Raw genomic sequence first — 20,847 nt, 5'->3', positions numbered from 1 at the left:
TCTTTTAAAAGCGAATTGAGTGTATCTTGTATCCTGTTTGTAGTTTTGACTAAATTCCCATAATGGTTTCTAAGATTCACGATTTTTACTATTTTAGTCTCTCAGATTTAAAATTTACTATATTGGTCTCCGAGATACAGCTTCAGGTATCATATTGGTCTTTGAACCCTTTTCAGCGTTGAGTCAACAAACAGAATGTTGAACTAGCTTTGAACAAAATGTTGAACTAGCTTTGACTTGCAATGTTAGACACATGATTAAATAGTGTCTTTTCGTTTTAGCTCTTAAATAAAGCAAATCTGAGGTTGTTTTGGAGAATAAAGAGAGAAATAATGATTTGTACATCATATAAATTCTTCTTCCTCTTCTTATTTTTAACTTGTATAAGTGACAAAACGAGATGATGATGTTTAGTCATGTATCCAACATGACAAATTTAAACTAATTCAGTACTTAATTCACTAATTCAGTACTAAAGAAGGTCTAAAGACTAATATAGTGTCTAGAATTGAATTTCAGAGATTAGCACAGATAATTTTGAATTTGAAATACTAAAATAATAAAAATGGTGAATTTGAAGAATCACTCGAGGAATTTTTTTTTTGGATGTGATCACTCGAGGAATTTAATCTTGTAGTTTCGGTTGGGTTTTTTTTAGCTCCGTTTGAATTAAAAAAAAGAAAGCAAATTGAGTGTTATATTCACTTATTTAGAAAAAAAAAGGTTTCATTATAGAAAGAAGTCCAACTGACCAAGTGGCTATTGACACAACGAATCCAGAAAAAACATATATTGCAGCATATCTCATTCAAGTATTCAACCCAAATTCTGACCAAAAGAAAAAAAAAATTTCAACCCAAATATATAATTTTTTAAAATATTTTTATTATCTATTTTTATTTTTTTGTTGTTGATATACTTTATAATATTTTGTTTCTCTTTGTGATAATATTAAGTTTTGTAGCAAAATGGTTTCTATATACAATAGGTGGATGTTGTTATTAGGGGTGGCAAGTGAAAAAGTCCATTCTGTCCCGTCAAAAGTCTGTTTTTTGGTAGGCTAGTTTGTCTTGCTTCGTCTAATAAGGCGGTCCTAAAATCTCACCCAATCCCATGTAACTGCGAGCTGGCGGGTTAAGTCTGTCAAAATTTCTTTTTTTTCTTACTATTAACTATTAAATAATATATATAATTTCACAATCATATTAATAAGTTTATAATTTCTAAATACATAAAAAATATATTTTTTATATTCACAAACATTAAAGTCTTTGTAATTATAAATATCTAATAAACATAATTATAAACCAAGTTTTCATCCAAAACATAATTATAAATATTCTCTCCAAAATAAAATAAAAATAATTCAAAACATAATAAATATTGTCTCCAAAGTAATATAAACATAATCCAAAACACTCAATTTTCATCTTTATATTCTTGTAAGTTGGATTTTGACAAAAAAATTACAAAAATATCCCTTACAAAAAAAATTAATTCTATTGGAAAAGCTTGCTTTATCCTGCCAAAACCCGCTATTTAAGCAATGCAAATTAGGCGAGTTTATACTCTTTGGCGGTTCCAATTTTTCAACTCGGCCCACCTTTTTGATGGATTATGTGGGCCAACCCAACCGGTTTAGACCTGTTTACCACTCCTAGTTGTTATTAATTGCAATGCGAAGGTTTTAAAATTATGTATGAATTATCTTAAACTGAGCAAAATTAAGTATTTCTCTTTTTTTTTCCGGTAACATTCCAAATTCATTTAAACGTCATGACTGTGACTTTTGGCCCTTCTTTTTCCGAAGTGAAGGATATTTTTTTTTTATTTTTTTCTACTAAAAGCGTAGTGGATAGCCATAGGATATTTTACATGTTCACATACGTTCCTTTCAATTCCCCACTAAAAATCCATCAGATATTTTGCACTCGAGAATAATAGATCAACGATCATATTATTTTTAATGTACATCTCTTTTACACTTCTTTATGATTTTTTATCAATTATTTTTAATATCAGAGAAATGTTCCACTCCCTCCAAATCTCACTGAACACTTAAATCTCAGGAACAAGAACAATCATTAATTCATTACCATACCTGTTGTAAACACCAATATTATAATGTTGCATTCTCAGTGTCACAAGCTTCTCTTCCCAAATCTCCCAGTTCCTCTCTCACTGACCCGCCAATACCAACACCATAACCACTCCCCTGTTCTTCATTTTCTGAATAGACGCAACAATAGTAATACTCTTCACGTACTCTCAGCTATTCCTCCAGAAGCTTCACCAGTGCTGATTACTCACTTAGCCCAAGAACTCACAATTACAGGCACCATTCAATTCCCTCTTTTTACAGCCACAAATGACACACTGCAGGTTGCTTCTAGTGTTCTTCTCACAGGGGCCACCACTGCCTTCTTCTTTCGCACCGTTGTGCGCCGTATCAAACGTGTCAAAGAATTGGTACTCCTCTCTTTCTCTTGAGATTTGATTCTTATTCTATATGCAACCAGTGTTTGTATTCTACTCTTCATGTTCTGCTTCATGCGGTCAGGCCTATGGGATACGTATAACATCATGTTCTTAACATTCTTTTAAAAATAAAGTAGAAATAGGTTGTTTACCATTTTTTCCGAGTAACTATAAGTTTTAACCAAAATTAATTATTTATATGTCGTGTTTTTAATGATAGGAAACTGTGGTTAATTAATTTTGGTTGAAATATTTTATTATTACATGAAAAATGATCATAGACCATTTTTTTTCGCCCTTGGTTTTACTGTTGGAAATATTTAAAGTTTGATTTTGGTACCAATAATATATGGAAGATTTTATGTACAATTTATGTTTAATTCATTTTTGTAAGAATAATTTCAAAAATTGTATACATAGGATGATTGATTAATGAATAAAAAGATCTTATCTAGTTAGTATGTTAAAACTAAGGTCCAAACAAAATCTATGCAAACGAGAATAGTTCAAAAACGGGACTTCGTTACTTTAATTATTCTTAGTGTAATTAACAAATACAAAGTGAATGATATATTTTTGGTAATCAGTTGATTAAATAAATTAATGAACATACATATTCAAGGGCTGATCTAAGGCAATATATATATATATATATATATGAAGAAAATTAAATCATGCTTTAAATTATCAAAAGATAGATGATGTTAGGCTGTTAGCTTCTAGAAATATATATGAAGATGATTATTGGTAGAGTTCATGCTTCAGTTGTCAAAGTGATAACTTTTGAGTAAAAAAGATGGTGGATTGGTGATAAATACCAATTTACTTCATCATTAAGAAATAATATTTCAAGTTATTCTATCATGTAATTGTACTTATAAATAGGTAAACCCATGCATGATGTTCTTCAAGTGAAGTTACAATAGGTGCATATAGCTTAGATTGAAAATCTTCATTATATTATGCGAATATAATTGAGTAGTTATCTGTATGTATTATGATTATGTTTCTTTTCTTGACTTAGCAATTAGTATCTACAATTTATTTATAGCGATAATTTCCATTATCCAATAAATTTTAAGTTTATGAATGATCTCATTAGTATCCTTTTTTACTATTGGTGAAGAATATTTCCTATTGTGCTCCAAACTTGATATTATTTTCTGAAATGTGATTTTGGTTCCAGAAATTTAGGTCCGCTGGAGTGAATAAATCACTAAATGGGTTGAGAGCTATGCAGTCAAATTCCATTAAAGTTAAGGCTCCACCAGCACCTGATCAAGCATTGTTGGGAGCAGTTATAGCAGGTGTTATTGCTCTTATTCTCTTCAATCTGACCTCAAATGTTGACACAGCTCTAAGTCATCACACGGTTTCAAATAATTTCTCGGTTTGTGTCCCTTACTACTATTTGAAACAATACTTGACTTATTATTTCTTGTCCTGTTTTTATTTTTTGAAAGACTTGTTTTTGTTCATTCATATTTTAGTGAAACGAATAAAACTTACAAATAAATCAAAGAAACTATCTTACCAAGAGTTACACAAAAAATTAGCATATTCCAATCAAGAGAGTCTAACGGAAGAAATTTTATGTTTTCCAGGCCCGCCAAATTACAATCACCATAAGGTATGTAGTTGTTATTTCCAATCTCTCTCATATATACCTTAACACATTTTCATAACGATGCTAAAAAACAAGCTTATATTTTGTGACAGGACAATGATAACGGGTTTGTGCTACCTTGCAACATTTATCTATGGTTTCAGTTCTATTGGTCTATTGCTTTATTCTGGCCAGCTTGCCACAAATATTAGCTTTATGGGAAGGTCAGTTACCGGAAAGAAAATTGACAAGAAGAATATCACAAGTGATGATAATAAACTGAGCACCCCCAAGGAAGATCAAAGCCAAAGCAAGTCAACATAATTGAATTCGATAGTATTGAATGTGAAGATGTTATTGTGCATCTTCATCCAAGGAAACTGTCCATTAGTTGACATGTGTTACTACTTTTTTCAATGTTGTTCCCACTCTTTGGCAAAAGCTACTATTCAACCAGTAGTGTTGGATTGTTTCAATAGTTGATTAACAAAAGGTTTAGCTATAATGTAAAGAGTTCCACTATGTAAACAATAAAAAATTTGAACAACGTTAACAATGGACTGATTTTTTAACCAACTGAAAATTAAAAAAAAAGTTGTGTTAGGTAATTAATAACTTTTTTGAACAACATGAACAACCACCAATCAAATCAAAATCACACTACACTTCTAAATTACCTACCTAAATCTTAATATTAGAATAACTATCCGCATATCTAATGAAATGAACATCCGATATATCCATTGTTCACATTATTTAATATTTTCATTGTCTACCTATACTTTTTCTTAAATTAAAAAAAAGATTCCACTATGTAGACAATGAAAAATTTGAACAACGTAAACAATGGGCTGATTTTTTAGCCAGCCGAGAATTAAAAAAAGGATTATGCTAGGTAACTCTTTTAACTCTACCATTAGAAATTTTGGCTATCCCCCTCATTTTAACTCTAATTACACTTTCTTCTAATCCAAACTCCCTCTCCACTGTCGTCATCTTTCGTCGTTAGTTGTATTAAGAACAAACATTGCATTCGCATGAAGAACAAACATCTTATTTATATAAAAAACAAATATCTTATTTGCATGAAAAATAAACATTACATGCGTATATAAAATTTTCGCCGCATACCTTGTAGACATAACCTTTTAGATCCATACTGTGCGGTGTTGTGAGGTTCATGGCGAAGATGGTGGAGGAAGAAGAGAAGGAAGAAGAGAGAACCGCCATAAAATCTTGCGGTTGAAGTCCGGAGGCGAGAATAGAATGGAGATTCTACATGACTTTGAACAATGCATTTGCATCGAGGTGGTTGTTGTTGTCAACGGTGGTGGTGAGCTGTAAAAGCCGGACTGGGGTGTACGGTTGGCATGCGAATGGGCAGCGCAAAAGATGACGTACATAGTGATTGGACATTCGCGGAGATATTTGGGCAGCGTCAACGGATGGATGGGAGTGTCAGCTGGAGGCTAGGTGGCATAAGATCGAAGAGAGAAGAAGTGAAGTGGCGCTTGAGGATGACCGAAAATGGCAAATAGAGGAAGAAAGTTAAATTTAAATTGGGAGTAACTTTTAATTCTTATTTATTAAATTTTAAAATTTAAAATTAAAATAATTAATAATTTAATTTATAATATTAATTTTTTTATTCTATTAATAATATTGTTTACTCGTTTTATTCTCCATCTATACTTTTCTATAATGTAATGAATATTTTTATGAAAATTATTTTAGATATGATAGTGGGTTGGATTATGGTACCAACTTTTAGGCTACAAGACTAATTTAATGGTACGTCGAAAATATTATACATGTTTAACAACTTGTGGGCCTGGAAGGTTAGTGAACATTTATCCAATTAATTAACTTCAATATGTAATACCAAAAAAAAAATCTTCAATATGAACTACTGGATTAGGGTGGAACCAAAATGAAAGAGGAAAGCATAGTACACAGATTGAATTTCAAGTTTTTACCATAATGACAAATTTCTTGAAGGTTTAGTAACCCTGCACCCACACCCAAAGAAGATTAAAAGAAGAATATAAATGAAAAAAAAAAAAAAATACAAACATCACTTTGTCTGTCAATTAGTGGCTAATAGATATTTTGACAATTTCTTTTTAATTTTAAAATTTTAATTAAATATATAATATTTTTTTAAACTTATATTTTATATTTTTTAAATAAGTTTTTTAATTAACAATTTTAAAATATCTTTCTCAAACACATATTAACCGTTCTACTAATTCCGTAATATATAATCAAGATCAATTATTTATTTTAAAAAATTAGGACAAATTACTATATTAAGTCATAGGGAGAAAATATTTATACAGATCAGTCAAATTAAAACTTGATTCATGAATAAATCAAGAAACATTTCTATATAGTTCGAATCAACCTAATTTGAACTCTATTTACATGTAATTCGAATCATACTGATTCAAACTACACATACGCGTACACCTATTAATTCGAATCAACCTGATTCGAATTACACTCACACAGTAATTCGAATCAGGGTAATTCGAATTACACCCAAGCACGCGTCCCTAAGTAATTCGAATCTGACCGATTCGAATTACTCATTTTTTGGCTCTACTAGTAATTCGAATGTGGGTATTTCAAATTACACTTGGTCAGGTCACAATCCTTTTATAGCCGAAACAAGTGTAATTCGAAACACCCAATTCGAATTACTAGTAGAGCCAAAAAATAGTAATTTGAATCAGTCAGATTCGAATTACTTAGACATGCGTGCTTGGGTGTAATTCGAATCGATTCGAATTACTGTATGTGTGTAATTCGAATCAGATTGATTCAAATTAGTGGATGTATGCGTGTGTGTAATTCGAATCAGTATTATTCGAATTATATGAAAATACAGTTCGAATTAGGTAGATTCGAACTATATAAAAATATCTTTTAGTTGATTCATGAACCAATTTTTAATTTGACTGATTTCTGTAAATATTTTCTCCCCATAACTTAATACAGTGATTTGTCCAAAAAATTATTTATATTTTCATTTGCCGTGTTACAGTGACATGCATTACTTACTTTAGATTGAAAACATTTTTTGCCATTTTTCGTCAAATTAAGTGGAGCCTTTAATTTTAATAATAATTAATATACTATTTTTATTTTCAAAATATTTTATCTTATCATAATATCTATAGTACTTATAATCTTATATATTGAAAACAGTATCTTAATAATAATAATAATAATAATAATAATAATAATAATAATAATAATAATAAAAATTTATATATGACTATATATACATATATGTGTATAAGAATGATCAAAATATTGCAAAAAATTATTAGTATTTTAAAAATATGTAATTCTAATATCATGTTATTGAGAATGATCAAAATATTGCTAGAAATTTATTAGTATTTTGAAAAATGTGTACTTCTAAATTCGAATATCATGTTAGAGTTATTTTTGATAAGTCAGCTATCGGTGAATTAGTATTTCACAAAAAAAAAAATCAAATTTTAAATTTAAGTTAAAATCAATTTTGCACGGTCAATTAGTCATTCATTTGTATTTCGATTAAAAAAGAGTTACATTCTAATTTCATGTTAGGATCACTCATGTTCTGATAATTAGTGGCTAATAGATATTTTGACAAAAAACAATAATTTCTAATTTATTGTTAGGCTATTGTACAGCCAGTTATTAATTAATATGGGATTAGTGTTTTGATAAAAAATTTAGACTCCAATTTTATGTTAAAATTACTCTTGCATTATCAAGTAATTGTTCATTAGTGCTATGATAAAAAAAAATACTCGAATATCTTGTTAGGATTACTCTGATCTTGATCTTCCAAAATTAAAGCTGATTTATAAGTATTTTGACAAAAAAGTTATACTCTAATTTTATGATAAAATCACTTACACTACAAGTTAGTTGTTTATTGCTTTAACAAAAGATTATACTCTCATTTCGTTTAAGATCACTCTTGTTCTTCCAGTGATCAATATGTGTTTTGACCAAAAATCATTGATTTCGTGTTAGAATAATTATTGCACTACTGGCAGTACAGTTATTGGTTTATCAAGTGTTTTGATGAACATGACAGATTCTAATTTTATATTAAACTCATTCGTATACCACCAATTTTAATTTAGGTATTATTGATAACAAGTAACCCAGCATGCACGTTACTACTGTTTTAACTTTTAAGTGTTAATAATTTATTAAATCAAAATATTAAGACTATTAAAAAGGAGAAAAAAATTATACAAAATTTTTTATAATTATGTAAAAAAATACAAAATAATTATATACATAAAACAAAAAAGTTAATAAATTTTTAATTTTCAAATATAGTATTTTTGCCACAAATTAATTGTCTAATAAGAAAAAATAACAAAAAATAAAATATACAGCAAAAAATAAAGGATAGTTGTCTTACCTTCTTATTAGATCCTTAAGAAATATGTTCTTAGCAATTTAGGTTATTAGAAGAACTTTTTCTATTAGACCTTAAAAGATGTCATTGACAACTTAGATTAAAATGATAAAATTGAAAGAACTAATACTAATAATTACCTTAGATTGGATTATTTAATTTTTTTATGCAACAAGCAAACCAAATTATTCACCTCACGTACACAGAAAAAAACATAAAAGTACCCATAAAATTTATTCAAAAAAATTGCATAAAATGTCTTACAAACTTATTTAAATAAAACCCTAATTAATTATCATAGAAGTTGGTTAAATTTTTCTAGAATAAAACTATGAAATAAAAAATTAAATAAAAAATATGATTCCAAAATTAAATTAACTCTAACTAATTTAAAATAAATTTGATCTTATTAAATTAAATCTGATTTAATTTAAATATTAAACACCTAAAATATGATTATTAATTTAAAATAAATTTAATTTAAATTTTAAACATCAAAAGATATTACTAAACAAATGAAATATTTTAACAAATCCTAACAACAAACCAAATTTAAATCTAACTAAATAAATTCGAATTCAATTATGATATAATCCAATAATGTAGATGTTCCCACTTGAATGCTTGCACTTTAAATACTTTTCGAATATGAACTAAATCTAATAAGCTTAGTTAGATATGGTCTAAATTTAGTAAATTCCTCATGGTTATTTATATTCCAAAAAATTTATATTTCTTCTTCGTTAAGTTGATGCAATTATATTTGAGACGAATTTTTGGTCTTTTTGATTCTCAAAGTCAACATTTAGAATAATAAAAATGTCTTTTTAAGCACGTATTTTTTTTTTAAAATTTTTTATCCTCAAATTTACATATATATCAAAACAAAAAAAAATTAGATACACGAACACAACTGAACTATAATACTTACAAAAAAATTTAATCTCGTTAAAATTGTCACAAATAATCCCTAATACTTTTAATAGACCATCTTCTCTAGCTGTAGTTTTTCTCTAAATAAAAAAATTTCTTTTTTATCCAATGAATCCAAATCAAATCTCCTGATTCAAAGACCATGTTTAATGGATCTTTTTGGCTAATTGAATTGTGGCATTGCCTTTCTTTTTAACCATGTTATGAGTCTTTATATGTATAAGTTTAACTTTTTTAACCGTATTTTTACCATCTAAATTAATATCATTACTCAAAGATAAAAGCATTAAATCCAAAATAGTCAAATAGTTAAAATCATTCAAAGATTCATAAGGATAACAATCAACAGATTTATAAATTTCAGAGTTATAAAGAAGTTCAATGTTTGGCAAAAAATTATTTAAAATACTTTTAACATGTAAAATATAATTATCCAAATAACTAGTATAAGTTAGCACATAATCAATTTCTTTGAAAAATAACTCAATAATGTGTGTAGAATCTTTAATAGTTTGATATACAATTAAATCTGCCATTATACTAAATTTGTCTACAATAAGAATAATGATATATTTACATTTTTTTACCCTATGCAAGTCAAGTAAGAATCCATAAAAATATCCATTCAATTATGAGTAAGAATAAGCAAAGGAATGAACAGTATATTTGATGGAGCTTGAAGTTCAACTTGCCTATATAAATGCAATCAAAATAAATTCTTTCAATATCCTTACTTCTTTGAAGTCAACAAAAATATATAAATATATCTGAGATTCTTTTTATTTTGCTATGGTCATTTAAATCAATATTCTCACAAGCAATATATACAAAAAAAAAAAAATAGAATTAGTTGCATAAAAATTCTTCATATATTCAAATACTAACAAGTTAAAAGTATGAGTAGTGATTAAATCATATATTTTGAGTAATTCATGAGTAACCACGTTCTCATTATCTTGTTCAACCATATATGGAGAATAATCAAGCAGCTCAGTCTATTTTGCATGTCTCTTGTTAAAGTTCCTTTGAATTATCAAATACAAAACATACAACATGTAACACCATACTACACAAAGTTTTACGCTATAGCCATAAATCAGAGGTGGTGAGATATTACGACATCTAAAACGAAAAAGTATATACATAATATTCGAAAAAATATAATTTAACTAGAAGATTGTGAAAGAGAGAATAAAACAAAAGCAATAAATTATCATCACACACGTAAAGTAAAGATAAAAGAGTCAAAATATATATATATATATATATACGATTTAGAAGGAGATACATAGCAAACTAGTCTCGACTTGCGTAGAAATGCTGACTAAAAAGTATTACAAACCAAAAGTATACCTAAAATATAATCCTATTTTTCCAAAATAAAACTTTAAGAGAGATATACAAGTACATATTCAAAAGTAGAGAATAAATATACTAAGCACAAAATATAAAATACAAAAGGAGTCTTTGCTTTCTAAAGAAAATTTAGCACACTCAGTGAGGTGCATCACGTCCTATATCTGAAAATCAACAAAATCGGCAACGAGTGAGAATTCAAAAGATTTTCAATAGGGTAATAGTTCCAAATAGAGACGATGTAAAACTATATGAACCCGCTAGGCAATCCTAAACTCCAACATCCAAAATTCAAGCCTAGGGTTATATTAAACCAAATAGGGCTAGAATATACTAAGTTTTCAACTATACCAGTGGTCCATAACCTCGGTTCTCCACAACATATCTCAGCATCTTTCTTTTAAGTATCACAGTTGTTCAGTATTTAATTCAGTAATTAGTTTAATAGCAGCAAACACAAGTAATAAGATTCAAATACAAACAAGAACAATTATAACAAATACGACAATTAACAGTTAAACAGAGTTATTCACATGGACAATTCAAGTACAATATACACACCCAAACAATAACAGATAAATGCACATGATGTATGCATGTCCTACTGGCCATGAGCTCACGCGTCGGTTATATTACCAAAACCTGACTCAAGTAAGTGGAGTTAACCACCGTCCTTAGCTGAAGGTTCCACAAATAAATATGCAAGCGGGATTCACTATTGTCCTTGCCAATCACATTAAACCACGAGTAAGCGAGATTAACTATCATCCTTACTCGAAAAATCATGAACAAGTGGGATTAACCATCGTCCTTCCTCGGGACAAAATTCAAATCAATGTACAAGCGGGATTCACTACAGTCCTTGTCATTTCAGTTATTCAGATCTCAATCAGTCAACAGTAATGTCTTTAATAAGTTCATAATCATTAAATTCATTAGTCACAATTCTTTGCCAGTAATCAATTCCATTTAATTCACCCACATTTCTTTCAGAGCCTAAATAATAGCTATCGGACTTCATTTGGGGTTTACAGGAATTTACAAGCTTGTCGAAAAAGGCAAACAATTAAATACATAGTTTCTTCAAGAAAACAGGACCTGTGCGTGTATATACCTCTATGCGCACGCACATACTAGAAGCAATTCCCGACTCATACGTATGCATCACCCTCGTGTGTATGCATAACTTGCAAAACTTTCTTGGTGTACATATGCACACCCTTGTGCGTACGCACGAGCACTTACACTTGCCCTGATTGGTGCGCACGCAGAACCCTATGTGTGCGCATGCAAGCCAAAAATGCTAGTTTTCTGCATAATCTCAGATTTCAAATTTTTGTATTCATTTTCAAACGTTCATAACTTTCTCTATAAAATTCTATTTTCCTTCCTTCTTAGACGGTTTTAAAGATATTTTCACTAGCTTTAATTTAAGATAGATTTCATAAGAATTCAACGTTCAAGAACCAAGTTATGGCCCATCAAAATTAGTTAAAATTCTATTTTTCTCAAAAATCTACGTAATGTCATTTTAACAATTCTCTAATTTACTTCATTCCAAACCATCACAAACCATTACTAGGCACCATCAACACACAATTATGAATACTCAATCACCTTCTAATTATTCAAGCCTAATCAACCCAATTCCAACTTATATGACATAAGCCATCAAAATATCCATTCACAACAACAATCACAACTCACTAATTATCTATCCAAACTCATCATTTCAACCACAATTCACAACATATGTAAACCCCGAGTAATTAGTGAATAATTAATCAATAAATTAATTATTATTTCAAGAAATAAAAAAAATAAATTTTATAGTTTAGAATGGAAGAAATAATTAAAATATAAATTTTGACAATAACTTTAAAGGTTTTGGCCTAAAATTGAGCCGAACGAGTCAAACCAGTTGATCTGGGCCTAAAGCCTAACTTATTTAATCACCTTCCATGAGCTTTCAGCTCATTAAAAATAGATAAGGGGGAGAGAGAGAGTGCAGAATGGTGGGGAAAAAGGGGGAGACTCAAACCCTTGCCCAAATTCAATTCACCATAACTTTCAATTCGGAACTCCGATTGACGAGTCATCAGGAGCCACATGTTCGTCTCGGAATCCTCTTCGAAACAATTCTAACCATGAGGTACGACTACTGAATTTTTGCTCCCAGTTTCTCCCCCTTCAGTTTCAAAAATGTTAGGTTTTGAGAATTGAAAAATTGAATTATTTTGATGGTTTAGGTGATTTCTGGTAATGAAAATTTATCGAAATTTTGCCCAATTGCTTGTGGGTAATGGTAAGGAACTCATAACCCTTGTGAATCCTTTAATTAAATGAGATTGGATAGTGAAATTAGTGGTTGTGTAAGTAATTGTGTGAAATTAGATTGTGTAAATGTGAATTGGAACAATAATGATGATGTTGGAGGCAAATTGGATGATATCGTTGAATGTTCGTCCCTATCGTTAGAAATCCCTAACCCTCAATACCCACAACAAATTACAGAAGCGTTTCTACAGTCCATTCCAAGTTACTCAGAAGATTGGAAAAGTAGCGTACCATTTGGCCTTGCCGGCTGGCTGTGCCTTGCACCCAATATTCCATGTTGCAGTGTTGAAGCAGTTCCACGGGGAGCCTCCAATTGAGCCAGCCACGGTGCTGAATCTCCCATCATTGCTGCAACCACGTCCAGTCGCCATCCTCGATAGTCATTCCATGGCTTCTGATGAAGGTGTGCGAACTCAAGTCTCGGTGGATTGGGAAGGGGCTTCCAGGGACGAGACCATATAGGAAGACTTAGAGGAGATGACGATGTTGTTTTCTGAGATCAACCTTGAGGACAAAGTTGTATTGGAAGGTAGGCTAGTTGATAGCTCTACAATAAGCCCAATTATTGATCAGGCTACAATTGAGAAAATTGAGCCAACTCACCGCAAACCGCAGAGCCCAAACCAATGAGAACTAGAAAATTCTCATCTTGGATGAAGGATTTTGTTAGTAAGTAAGAAATAGGGTGCAAAATAGGGGATTATTTCTCAAGGTTGAGCTGGAGAATTAGTTAGAGGGATTTTATAGAAGAGAAGAAACAATTCTGTTACAGAGAGGAATGTATTGTGATATGTACTCATGGAGTACTCAACGAATTCATCCTTGACTCGAAAAGGGAATTATCTTTGACATTCTCTCTTCCATCTATTTCCATTTCCATTAAGTAACAATAATAATCTATACACTTTTCTGCTACAACTTTAATCATTACATTTCTATATTATTCAGTATTCCTTGCTATCACGAAGGGTCCAATTTGCATGTTTAAAAAATTTTTCAACTCAAACACAAATTTGAGGATCAGATTTGTATATTTAAAAAAATCACTAATCTGACCTTCAGATTTATTGTATCCACACAAAAAATATGCAAGTTTTCACATTGTTAAAAAACACCTTGGGATCACAACACTAAAATTAAAAGTCCACTACTTGCTTCTATTTAAATAAAAATATTATTTATACATTAAAACCAGTCACATATATTATTTAATTTATTTTTAATATATATTTTATATGTTATTAAAAATAGTTAATAGATAATTATGTTAATAGTTAATTTTAATATATATTTATCATGACTAATTTTAAATATTATGTTTTTCTATCATAGATTCATAACATCTAAAATGTAAGTTCTGAGTTCTGGCTGGTTGAAATTTTTATTTGTATTTCTAGAATATATCAGTTGCATAAATCGGGGATTTGCTGATATGAAAATTCTCTAAAAGTTTAGCATGTAGCCCTTAATTGCGATGCCCAGCCTGTATTTTCAAGATATTTTTATTTAACTTAAATAAATATAGTATTTACCAAAATAAATAAACGTTGAAAAAATTACTAAAATACATCCGCAGTCACATTTCGGGTATTGAAGGTCATTCTCCAAAATGACCACATCTCGGGTGCACTGACCTCTTGCTGTGATAGGGTGTCTACGAACCATATCATGGGTGCAACTGTGTTATGAACATAAGCATATCTCGGATACACTGCACCTGAGATATGCGCGTTTTTTGATTCAGCTCAGTGCATCCAATATAAGGGGAAAGTTCCAGGGTATTACCAGACTTGTCCTCTATTTGTTTACCCATTTTGGTGTATGCTTTTTTATGAAAATATTGTAATGTTGTAGATGAAAAATAGGCCCGTAACATTGAAAGTAACTAGTTATACAGAAATTATGCTTATTACACATTAAACACATTTAATAACAATCACTACATCAAAGTGACAACATTGGAACAAAAAGGCCTAAACCCTAAACTGCATGCGTCGTCATGGATCCGAGTGGGGTGCATTGGGACATCCACATCTGGTGTGGCCCTCTCCGCAGCAGAGCCCACATCTCTTCTCCGTACGCTCAATGGCATCCATCTCATTCCGGATCCGTGTGGATACCGGACTTTTCAATGCCTTCCTCCTCATGGCTGAGTTGGGCTTCAAGCGTGCACCATACCATGGAGGCTACATTTTTTCGTCTGGTATCGGCGGAAACTCCCTCTCGTATACCTTGAATACATAGTCCATCGTGTACACGGGGCCATGAAATGACCCCACTCGATACTCGCAGCTACACATGTCGCCAGGGCATGTCGACATGGGTAATGCAATAACTGGAACAGGTCGCAGTCGCATGTACGCTCAGTTAGATGAACCCAATATGAAGTTTGTGACCAACTATCCACCGGCTTCATCTCTTCCACGCTAAAAACGGATGTCCTGCAATCACAATGGTGACTCACAACATCGGCAGACTCTCTCTCTTCTTATTTATAGCTGCCAACAACTGTTGTGAGTATATCTGTCCACCCTGTAACTGAGCATGTGTTTCACGTCCTCTGCGCACGAAGAAGTGTTGCAATCTCTCATACGTTGTCTGAACAATTACTGCCATTGGAAGATTCTTCGTTCTCTTCAACACAGCATTTATACACTCCGATAGGTTCGTCGTCATGTGACCATACCGACGACCTTCGTCGCAATGTTGCTATCACAAATTCTTCCAAAAACGAAGAGCCCAATCAACCATCTCATAGGATAGTGTACCCAAAGCATTGAAGTACCAGTCGCCCCCGTACTTGCCGTACAAATGTGTTCTGTCCACTAATAAAAACGGCTTGCAATGCTTAAATGCTTCAATACATGGAGGAAATGCCTAGAAAACCTTATCAAATTGACTCCACTCTCCGTCAACTATATTCCCGTTGTAATAAAGGACAAAAATGCATTTGTGTATCGTACCTGGGAGGCACTGCTGCAAAGCTTGTAAGAGTGTTGGAATCCTATTGTATGACTCTTCCCAGTCGCCATAGAACTTAACAATCGTCTTTTTGCTTTGCCATCCACACCTTTCGATACGAGGGCTTAAAATGGTAACTCTGATGGACAGCACTTTGCAACATTGGAATACACACCGACAGATCAGTCTTTATTATAGATAACACGACCTTGCAAATCAAACCATTATCCATTTGCGCATGGTCCTAAGACATGATTAGTGCCAGACAGGTATGAGATCCACTGAACCGACGTACCTCCCTGCGAATTTTGCTCCAATATCAACATGCTAAACAGAAAACTAACTTATAGAGTCTAATGCATCCACAATATAACGTAAAATATACTAGTAATTTAAGTTCTGTCATAATGCTACACGAAAACTCCATGGACAACCATTGGTGAATGCATCGACAGTGATATTTAAGCCTATCTGACACCAGCACTCTGTACTCTACATTCCGTCGAATATTGTAGTTCTTTACCGCCATTAGAACTGCTTCTCGATTGCTGAACCTATGCCCAATTTGAAATTTCCCCCCACCATTCGTGTTGTAATCTTTCCCGTCCCCAGTGTTCAAAAGATCGTCCGGCTATATTGCATCCAAGTTCAACATGTGATAATGGCTAGGAACATCTGACAGTTGAGCAATGGCCAAAGGGGGAGACAGCAGAAACCTACCAACACTGCCATTGGGAGTCTCTGGCACAAACTCATCTTCTGACACTATGTCGCTTGACGACCCGGATCCGACAACATAGGTTGAATCGTCCTCACTGTCGGAATCGTCGGCACTATCATGAGGCTGGGCATAGTGGATCGGTGTCGCCTCGAGTGGCACGACTTTAGGAGCTGAAGGAGACGGCCCACCCCCAACAACTACATAACGGACCGTAGCATACAACTCCATCACATGTTGGGACATCAGTCGTGCATGTAGGTCGAACATTACTCTCACATGCTGATCCCCATCTATCCAGAATAACCGGTTCGTAAATTCATTGTTCGAAAGCGCATATAGAAATCTATGTGCAATCCTCCCAACCTCCTTTGATCCTACTCCTCCCATATTACTCAGCATGACCGTCTTTAGCGCATACAGGAGAAACATCTATACTATAATACACATATCCTGAATGCTGAGACCCTAATTATAATCTTGACTATATCTCGGATGCTGTTGGGGGCATTTGGATCTTTCCCCTTATCTCTGATGCACTGACTCGAATAAGAAAACGTGCATATTTCGAGTGCAGTATATCCAAGATATGCTTATGTTCATATCACAGTTGCACTTGAGATATAGTTCGCAAACACCCTATCACAGCAGTGCACCCGAGATGTGATCATTTTAAAAAAATGATTTTCAGTACCCAAAATATGACTGAGGATATATTTTGATAATTTTTTCAACGTTTATTTATTTTGGTAAATACTATATTTATTTAATTTAAACAAAAAAATCCCCATTTCCATCGTCTAGTTTTCATATTCTGTTTTGTTTGCAACGCTGGCTACACTTTTCATGCAAGAACGAAAGCCGAATTCCTATCCCCAAAATATAACCATTTCGTCATGGATTTAATTTTCGAATATTCTTCGTCAGCACGCCTTGAAATGATGATTCGTTCAATTCAGCACAGAGCATCATTAAAAGCTGGAACTAAACTCTCATTTGGTAAACGTAGTTTTTCTTTTAGAGCTTCAATAGGTAAACTTTAGTCATGTGTGATTGCTGCCATGAAACTGGTATTCTGTACATTGTTAAACCTTCAGTCTGTTGTGACCAAACTTCTGTGACAATTTCATTAACATCCTCTAACTCACACCATCTCTCAGGTCACACCACCTCCGGGTAGCTAACACTCACTCTCTAAGTGATAGACAGTGGTATTTGAATGAGTACTTATCCATTCTCTAGAGACTAATCCTCCAATCTAACCTTTCCCTTATTAGTTTCCCATCATAAGATCTATCACCCTAAGTAAACTGACTAGCTACCAATAAAGCCCAGGTAAAAAAAACTACAATATTCAATAAATTAGCAAAAGAGAGACAGAATTTGGTGTCGTGGTTCTACCTCCATGTTTTTTGGGGAATGATTTGAAAAGCAATATTCTTAGGAAGGAGGTGGAAAAAAATTACAAAAATCACAGATTGACAAAAATGGCAGAGAAAGGAGAAGAGAGAAAGTTTTGCAATAATATACAGATCATAACAATTACATTATTTTGTTGACGTAGAGAGATTGGAAAAAAAAAAAAAGAAAAGAAAAGAAAGCAAAGGAAAAGAAAAATTGAGATCAAAATCCAACCCCCGCTGCGCCGCCAACTCCAACCGGTGCTGGAGGATGTGGCTCCGTCAGCTTCCTATTGTTCCACGAACACGCTTCCGGAGCTAGCTTAGCCGCTGACCTTCTCGGCTCCGACTTGCACCGCTTTAGAGCCGAACCCTCTCCTGCATTTGTCCCTACCGCCGACGCCACAGCGGCGGCCGGAAACGAGAACGATGACCTCCCCGGTTGCACCTGCTGCGGCTGAACAGCCGCCGTCGGCGGAGGCGGCGGCTTGTTGTCCACGGCGGCCATCCGCTTCTTGTGTTGACGATCTCCTCCACTGGATTTCGCCGCTGGCCTCGGCGGCAGCCACCGTACGAAGTCGGCGGTACAGATCCACGTCTCCCTGGAAACCTCCATTGACAGCTTGGGTTCGCACATCATCAAAAGCAAGCATTCTGGTAATGCTCCACTTTCTCTCTCCTTTGACCTATTTTCTTCTTCCACGGGTTTCTCCTCTGAAGTCATTTTCACTGTTGACCCTTTGGCATCATCAATTCCTGAAGGTGCAGAGTGTGCAGTAGTTGAAGAAAGCTCAGATCTCTGTGCGACGTCGTTTTCCTCACCATAATTAGTCACTTCTCCAATAGCTTCCTCTTCTTTTTCAACATCTCCTTTCGCTTCTTCGATGACCACTTGATTGCCTTCATTATTTGCTGCCTCTGTTTCTTCTTTACTAACAAAAGCAAGTGTACTTTTTCCACTCTCATCATGAATCGCAACATTGTAATTCTTTTCCACTTCCTTGTTAGAGTCCTCTTCCATTTGCATTTGGGCCTCTTCAGCTTCTCTTTCTTCTTGTGTTGCCTGAACACTTGGCTCCCAAAACCTGTTAGCGAGGGCAGCCATTTTGACAGGGTCAGATCTGCACCTCATCAACAACAGAGCATTCTTTGGAGGGATGCATATGCTAACTCTAGCTTTCTCTTCCTCCTCACTCTTGAGATTGTCTATATCGATGTCAATGTCTTCAAACACGTGCCTCCTCCTTCTGTTGCTTCTCTCAGGGCTGTTATTGTTGTCTCCTTGGGTTTCATCTTCTTCACTACCTCCCATTATAAGTTCAATCTCCCTTCCCTTATGGGGATCACTCCCTTCTTGAAGAGTCACCAGCCAACTTCCAACTGCTGCCCCTTCTTCTTCTGCCTTGGCCGAATGTTTTTCCCTCCCGCAAGAAGACCTGCAACTGAAGAAGCAGCTGAATTCAGAACCAAACGCTCTCAGAGCTTCGCATATTGCTGAAGGAACGTGAACCCATCGTTGGTTCCGTTGAGACAAACACTCCTGCTGTAAGCTCTGACTTCTTTGCGACTTCTGTCGGTTGAGATCTCCACCGTGAAAGCTTTGTTCGCCTCTGCTCCTGAAGCTCGCTTCTCCTCCTCCGCCTCCTCTTCTCTTAGATCTCCCTCTCATCTTCTTCCCCTGTTTCAACACTCTCACTTGTCCAATGCATGTGACCTTCGGGGATGAAGGCTCTGGGTTTACGTATCCCGGTCCTCGCTTTCTACCACCGGATCGGAACATCGCTGGGTTCGGTGAGGCCTGGCTGCCGCCGCCACCACCTTTGGTGCTGCCACTGCTTGCTAGCTTTCTCGTTAAGTGAGGTGCGTCTTTGCTATGGCTTGGGCTGAGAATGGATTTTGAAGAGAGCTTCATAGATTTGGAATAAAATGATGAGAGGAGAATGGAGCTAGATGATGTGATCCGGTTTCGGGTGCTGTATCTTGATTCTTGAAGCTACTTGTGGTGCATTGGGGTATGGGTGGGGTTCTCTATGGCCATTGTGGTTTTTCTTCTTGGCTTTCTAGTTTCAACGAATGCAGTCAACTATGAAATGTGGACATTGAAAGTGGAGTGCGTGAATGATAGACGGGAACGAGTTTTGTTGGGGGATCCTAAGCTCGCTAGCTAGGTCATCACTCACTCAGTCAATAAGGCTTTGAACAGAAAAGAAAACTGACAAATGAATGAAAGCCTTTGCTTAGTTGTAGGGCATCATTTGATAGAGAGAGAGAGAGTGATGAGAGAACAGCTGAATGGAACATGACAAAATACTGTCTGTTGTTTTTTATTTTAAAATTTTGAAACTCCACTGTAAAATATATCACTGTATCAGTGCATTAACGTGTTGTGTCTCCTTTGTGTCTCTCAACGTTTTCATGTTCAAAGTATATTAATCAAAGAAGATACATGTTCATGTGCAAAAATCATTTTCATTTTTCCAATGCAACTAAAACTAAGGAGAGGGAGAAAGAAAAGAATTGGACTAATGCTTGCTCTAAACATCACAAGAGAAGTCATGAATTGTTTTAGTCTAAGGTTTTTTATAAATTAAATGTGTTAAATTAATTATTTAACATAAGTTAAATT

General features: G+C 33.6%; 3 protein-coding genes across 3 annotated transcripts; 1 reads left to right on the top strand and 2 right to left on the bottom strand.

Moving 5' to 3' along the window:
* Positions 1-1,964: 1,964 nt before the first annotated feature.
* LOC130968136 (uncharacterized) lies at positions 1,965-4,589 on the top strand. The gene is made up of 4 exons (XM_057893232.1): positions 1,965-2,469; positions 3,665-3,868; positions 4,083-4,108; positions 4,198-4,589. Exons 1-4 carry the CDS (start codon positions 2,125-2,127, stop codon positions 4,406-4,408), a joined length of 786 nt encoding a protein of 261 aa, XP_057749215.1. The 5' UTR covers positions 1,965-2,124; the 3' UTR covers positions 4,409-4,589.
* An 11,265-nt stretch (positions 4,590-15,854) lies between these two features.
* LOC130965897 (uncharacterized) lies at positions 15,855-17,223 on the bottom strand. Its single transcript, XM_057890656.1, has 5 exons — positions 16,777-17,223; positions 16,489-16,734; positions 16,399-16,402; positions 16,106-16,255; positions 15,855-15,997 (listed from the first exon to the last, which is right to left on the bottom strand). The coding sequence occupies exons 1-5, from the start codon at positions 17,221-17,223 to the stop codon at positions 15,855-15,857; spliced, it is 990 nt and encodes a 329-aa protein (XP_057746639.1).
* Positions 17,224-17,927: 704 nt separating this feature from the next.
* LOC130967795 (uncharacterized) lies at positions 17,928-20,491 on the bottom strand. Its single transcript, XM_057892807.1, has one exon. It carries the CDS (start codon positions 20,131-20,133, stop codon positions 18,445-18,447), a length of 1,689 nt encoding a protein of 562 aa, XP_057748790.1. The 5' UTR covers positions 20,134-20,491; the 3' UTR covers positions 17,928-18,444.
* Positions 20,492-20,847: the final 356 nt, after the last annotated feature.

Source organism: Arachis stenosperma, chromosome 3 (genome assembly GCF_014773155.1).
Source record: "Arachis stenosperma cultivar V10309 chromosome 3, arast.V10309.gnm1.PFL2, whole genome shotgun sequence".
NCBI lineage: Eukaryota > Viridiplantae > Streptophyta > Magnoliopsida > Fabales > Fabaceae > Arachis > Arachis stenosperma.
This window is presented reverse-complemented; position numbering and strand designations above follow the sequence as displayed.

Coding starts and splice junctions, on each gene's coding strand:
- LOC130968136 (XM_057893232.1), top strand. CDS start 2,125: ATGTTGCATTCTCAGTGTCACAAGCTTCTCTTCCCAAATCTCCCAGTT. Junction 2,470..3,664: donor TCAAACGTGTCAAAGAATTG/GTACTCCTCTCT, acceptor TTTTGGTTCCAG/AAATTTAGGTCCGCTGGAGT. Junction 3,869..4,082: donor CGGTTTCAAATAATTTCTCG/GTTTGTGTCCCT, acceptor TATGTTTTCCAG/GCCCGCCAAATTACAATCAC.
- LOC130965897 (XM_057890656.1), bottom strand. CDS start 17,223: ATGCTGAGTAATATGGGAGGAGTAGGATCAAAGGAGGTTGGGAGGATT. Junction 16,735..16,776: donor CCATTGCTCAACTGTCAGAT/GTTCCTAGCCAT, acceptor GATGCAATATAG/CCGGACGATCTTTTGAACAC. Junction 15,998..16,105: donor TTTGCAGCAGTGCCTCCCAG/GTACGATACACA, acceptor CATGTATTGAAG/CATTTAAGCATTGCAAGCCG.
- LOC130967795 (XM_057892807.1), bottom strand. CDS start 20,133: ATGAAGCTCTCTTCAAAATCCATTCTCAGCCCAAGCCATAGCAAAGAC.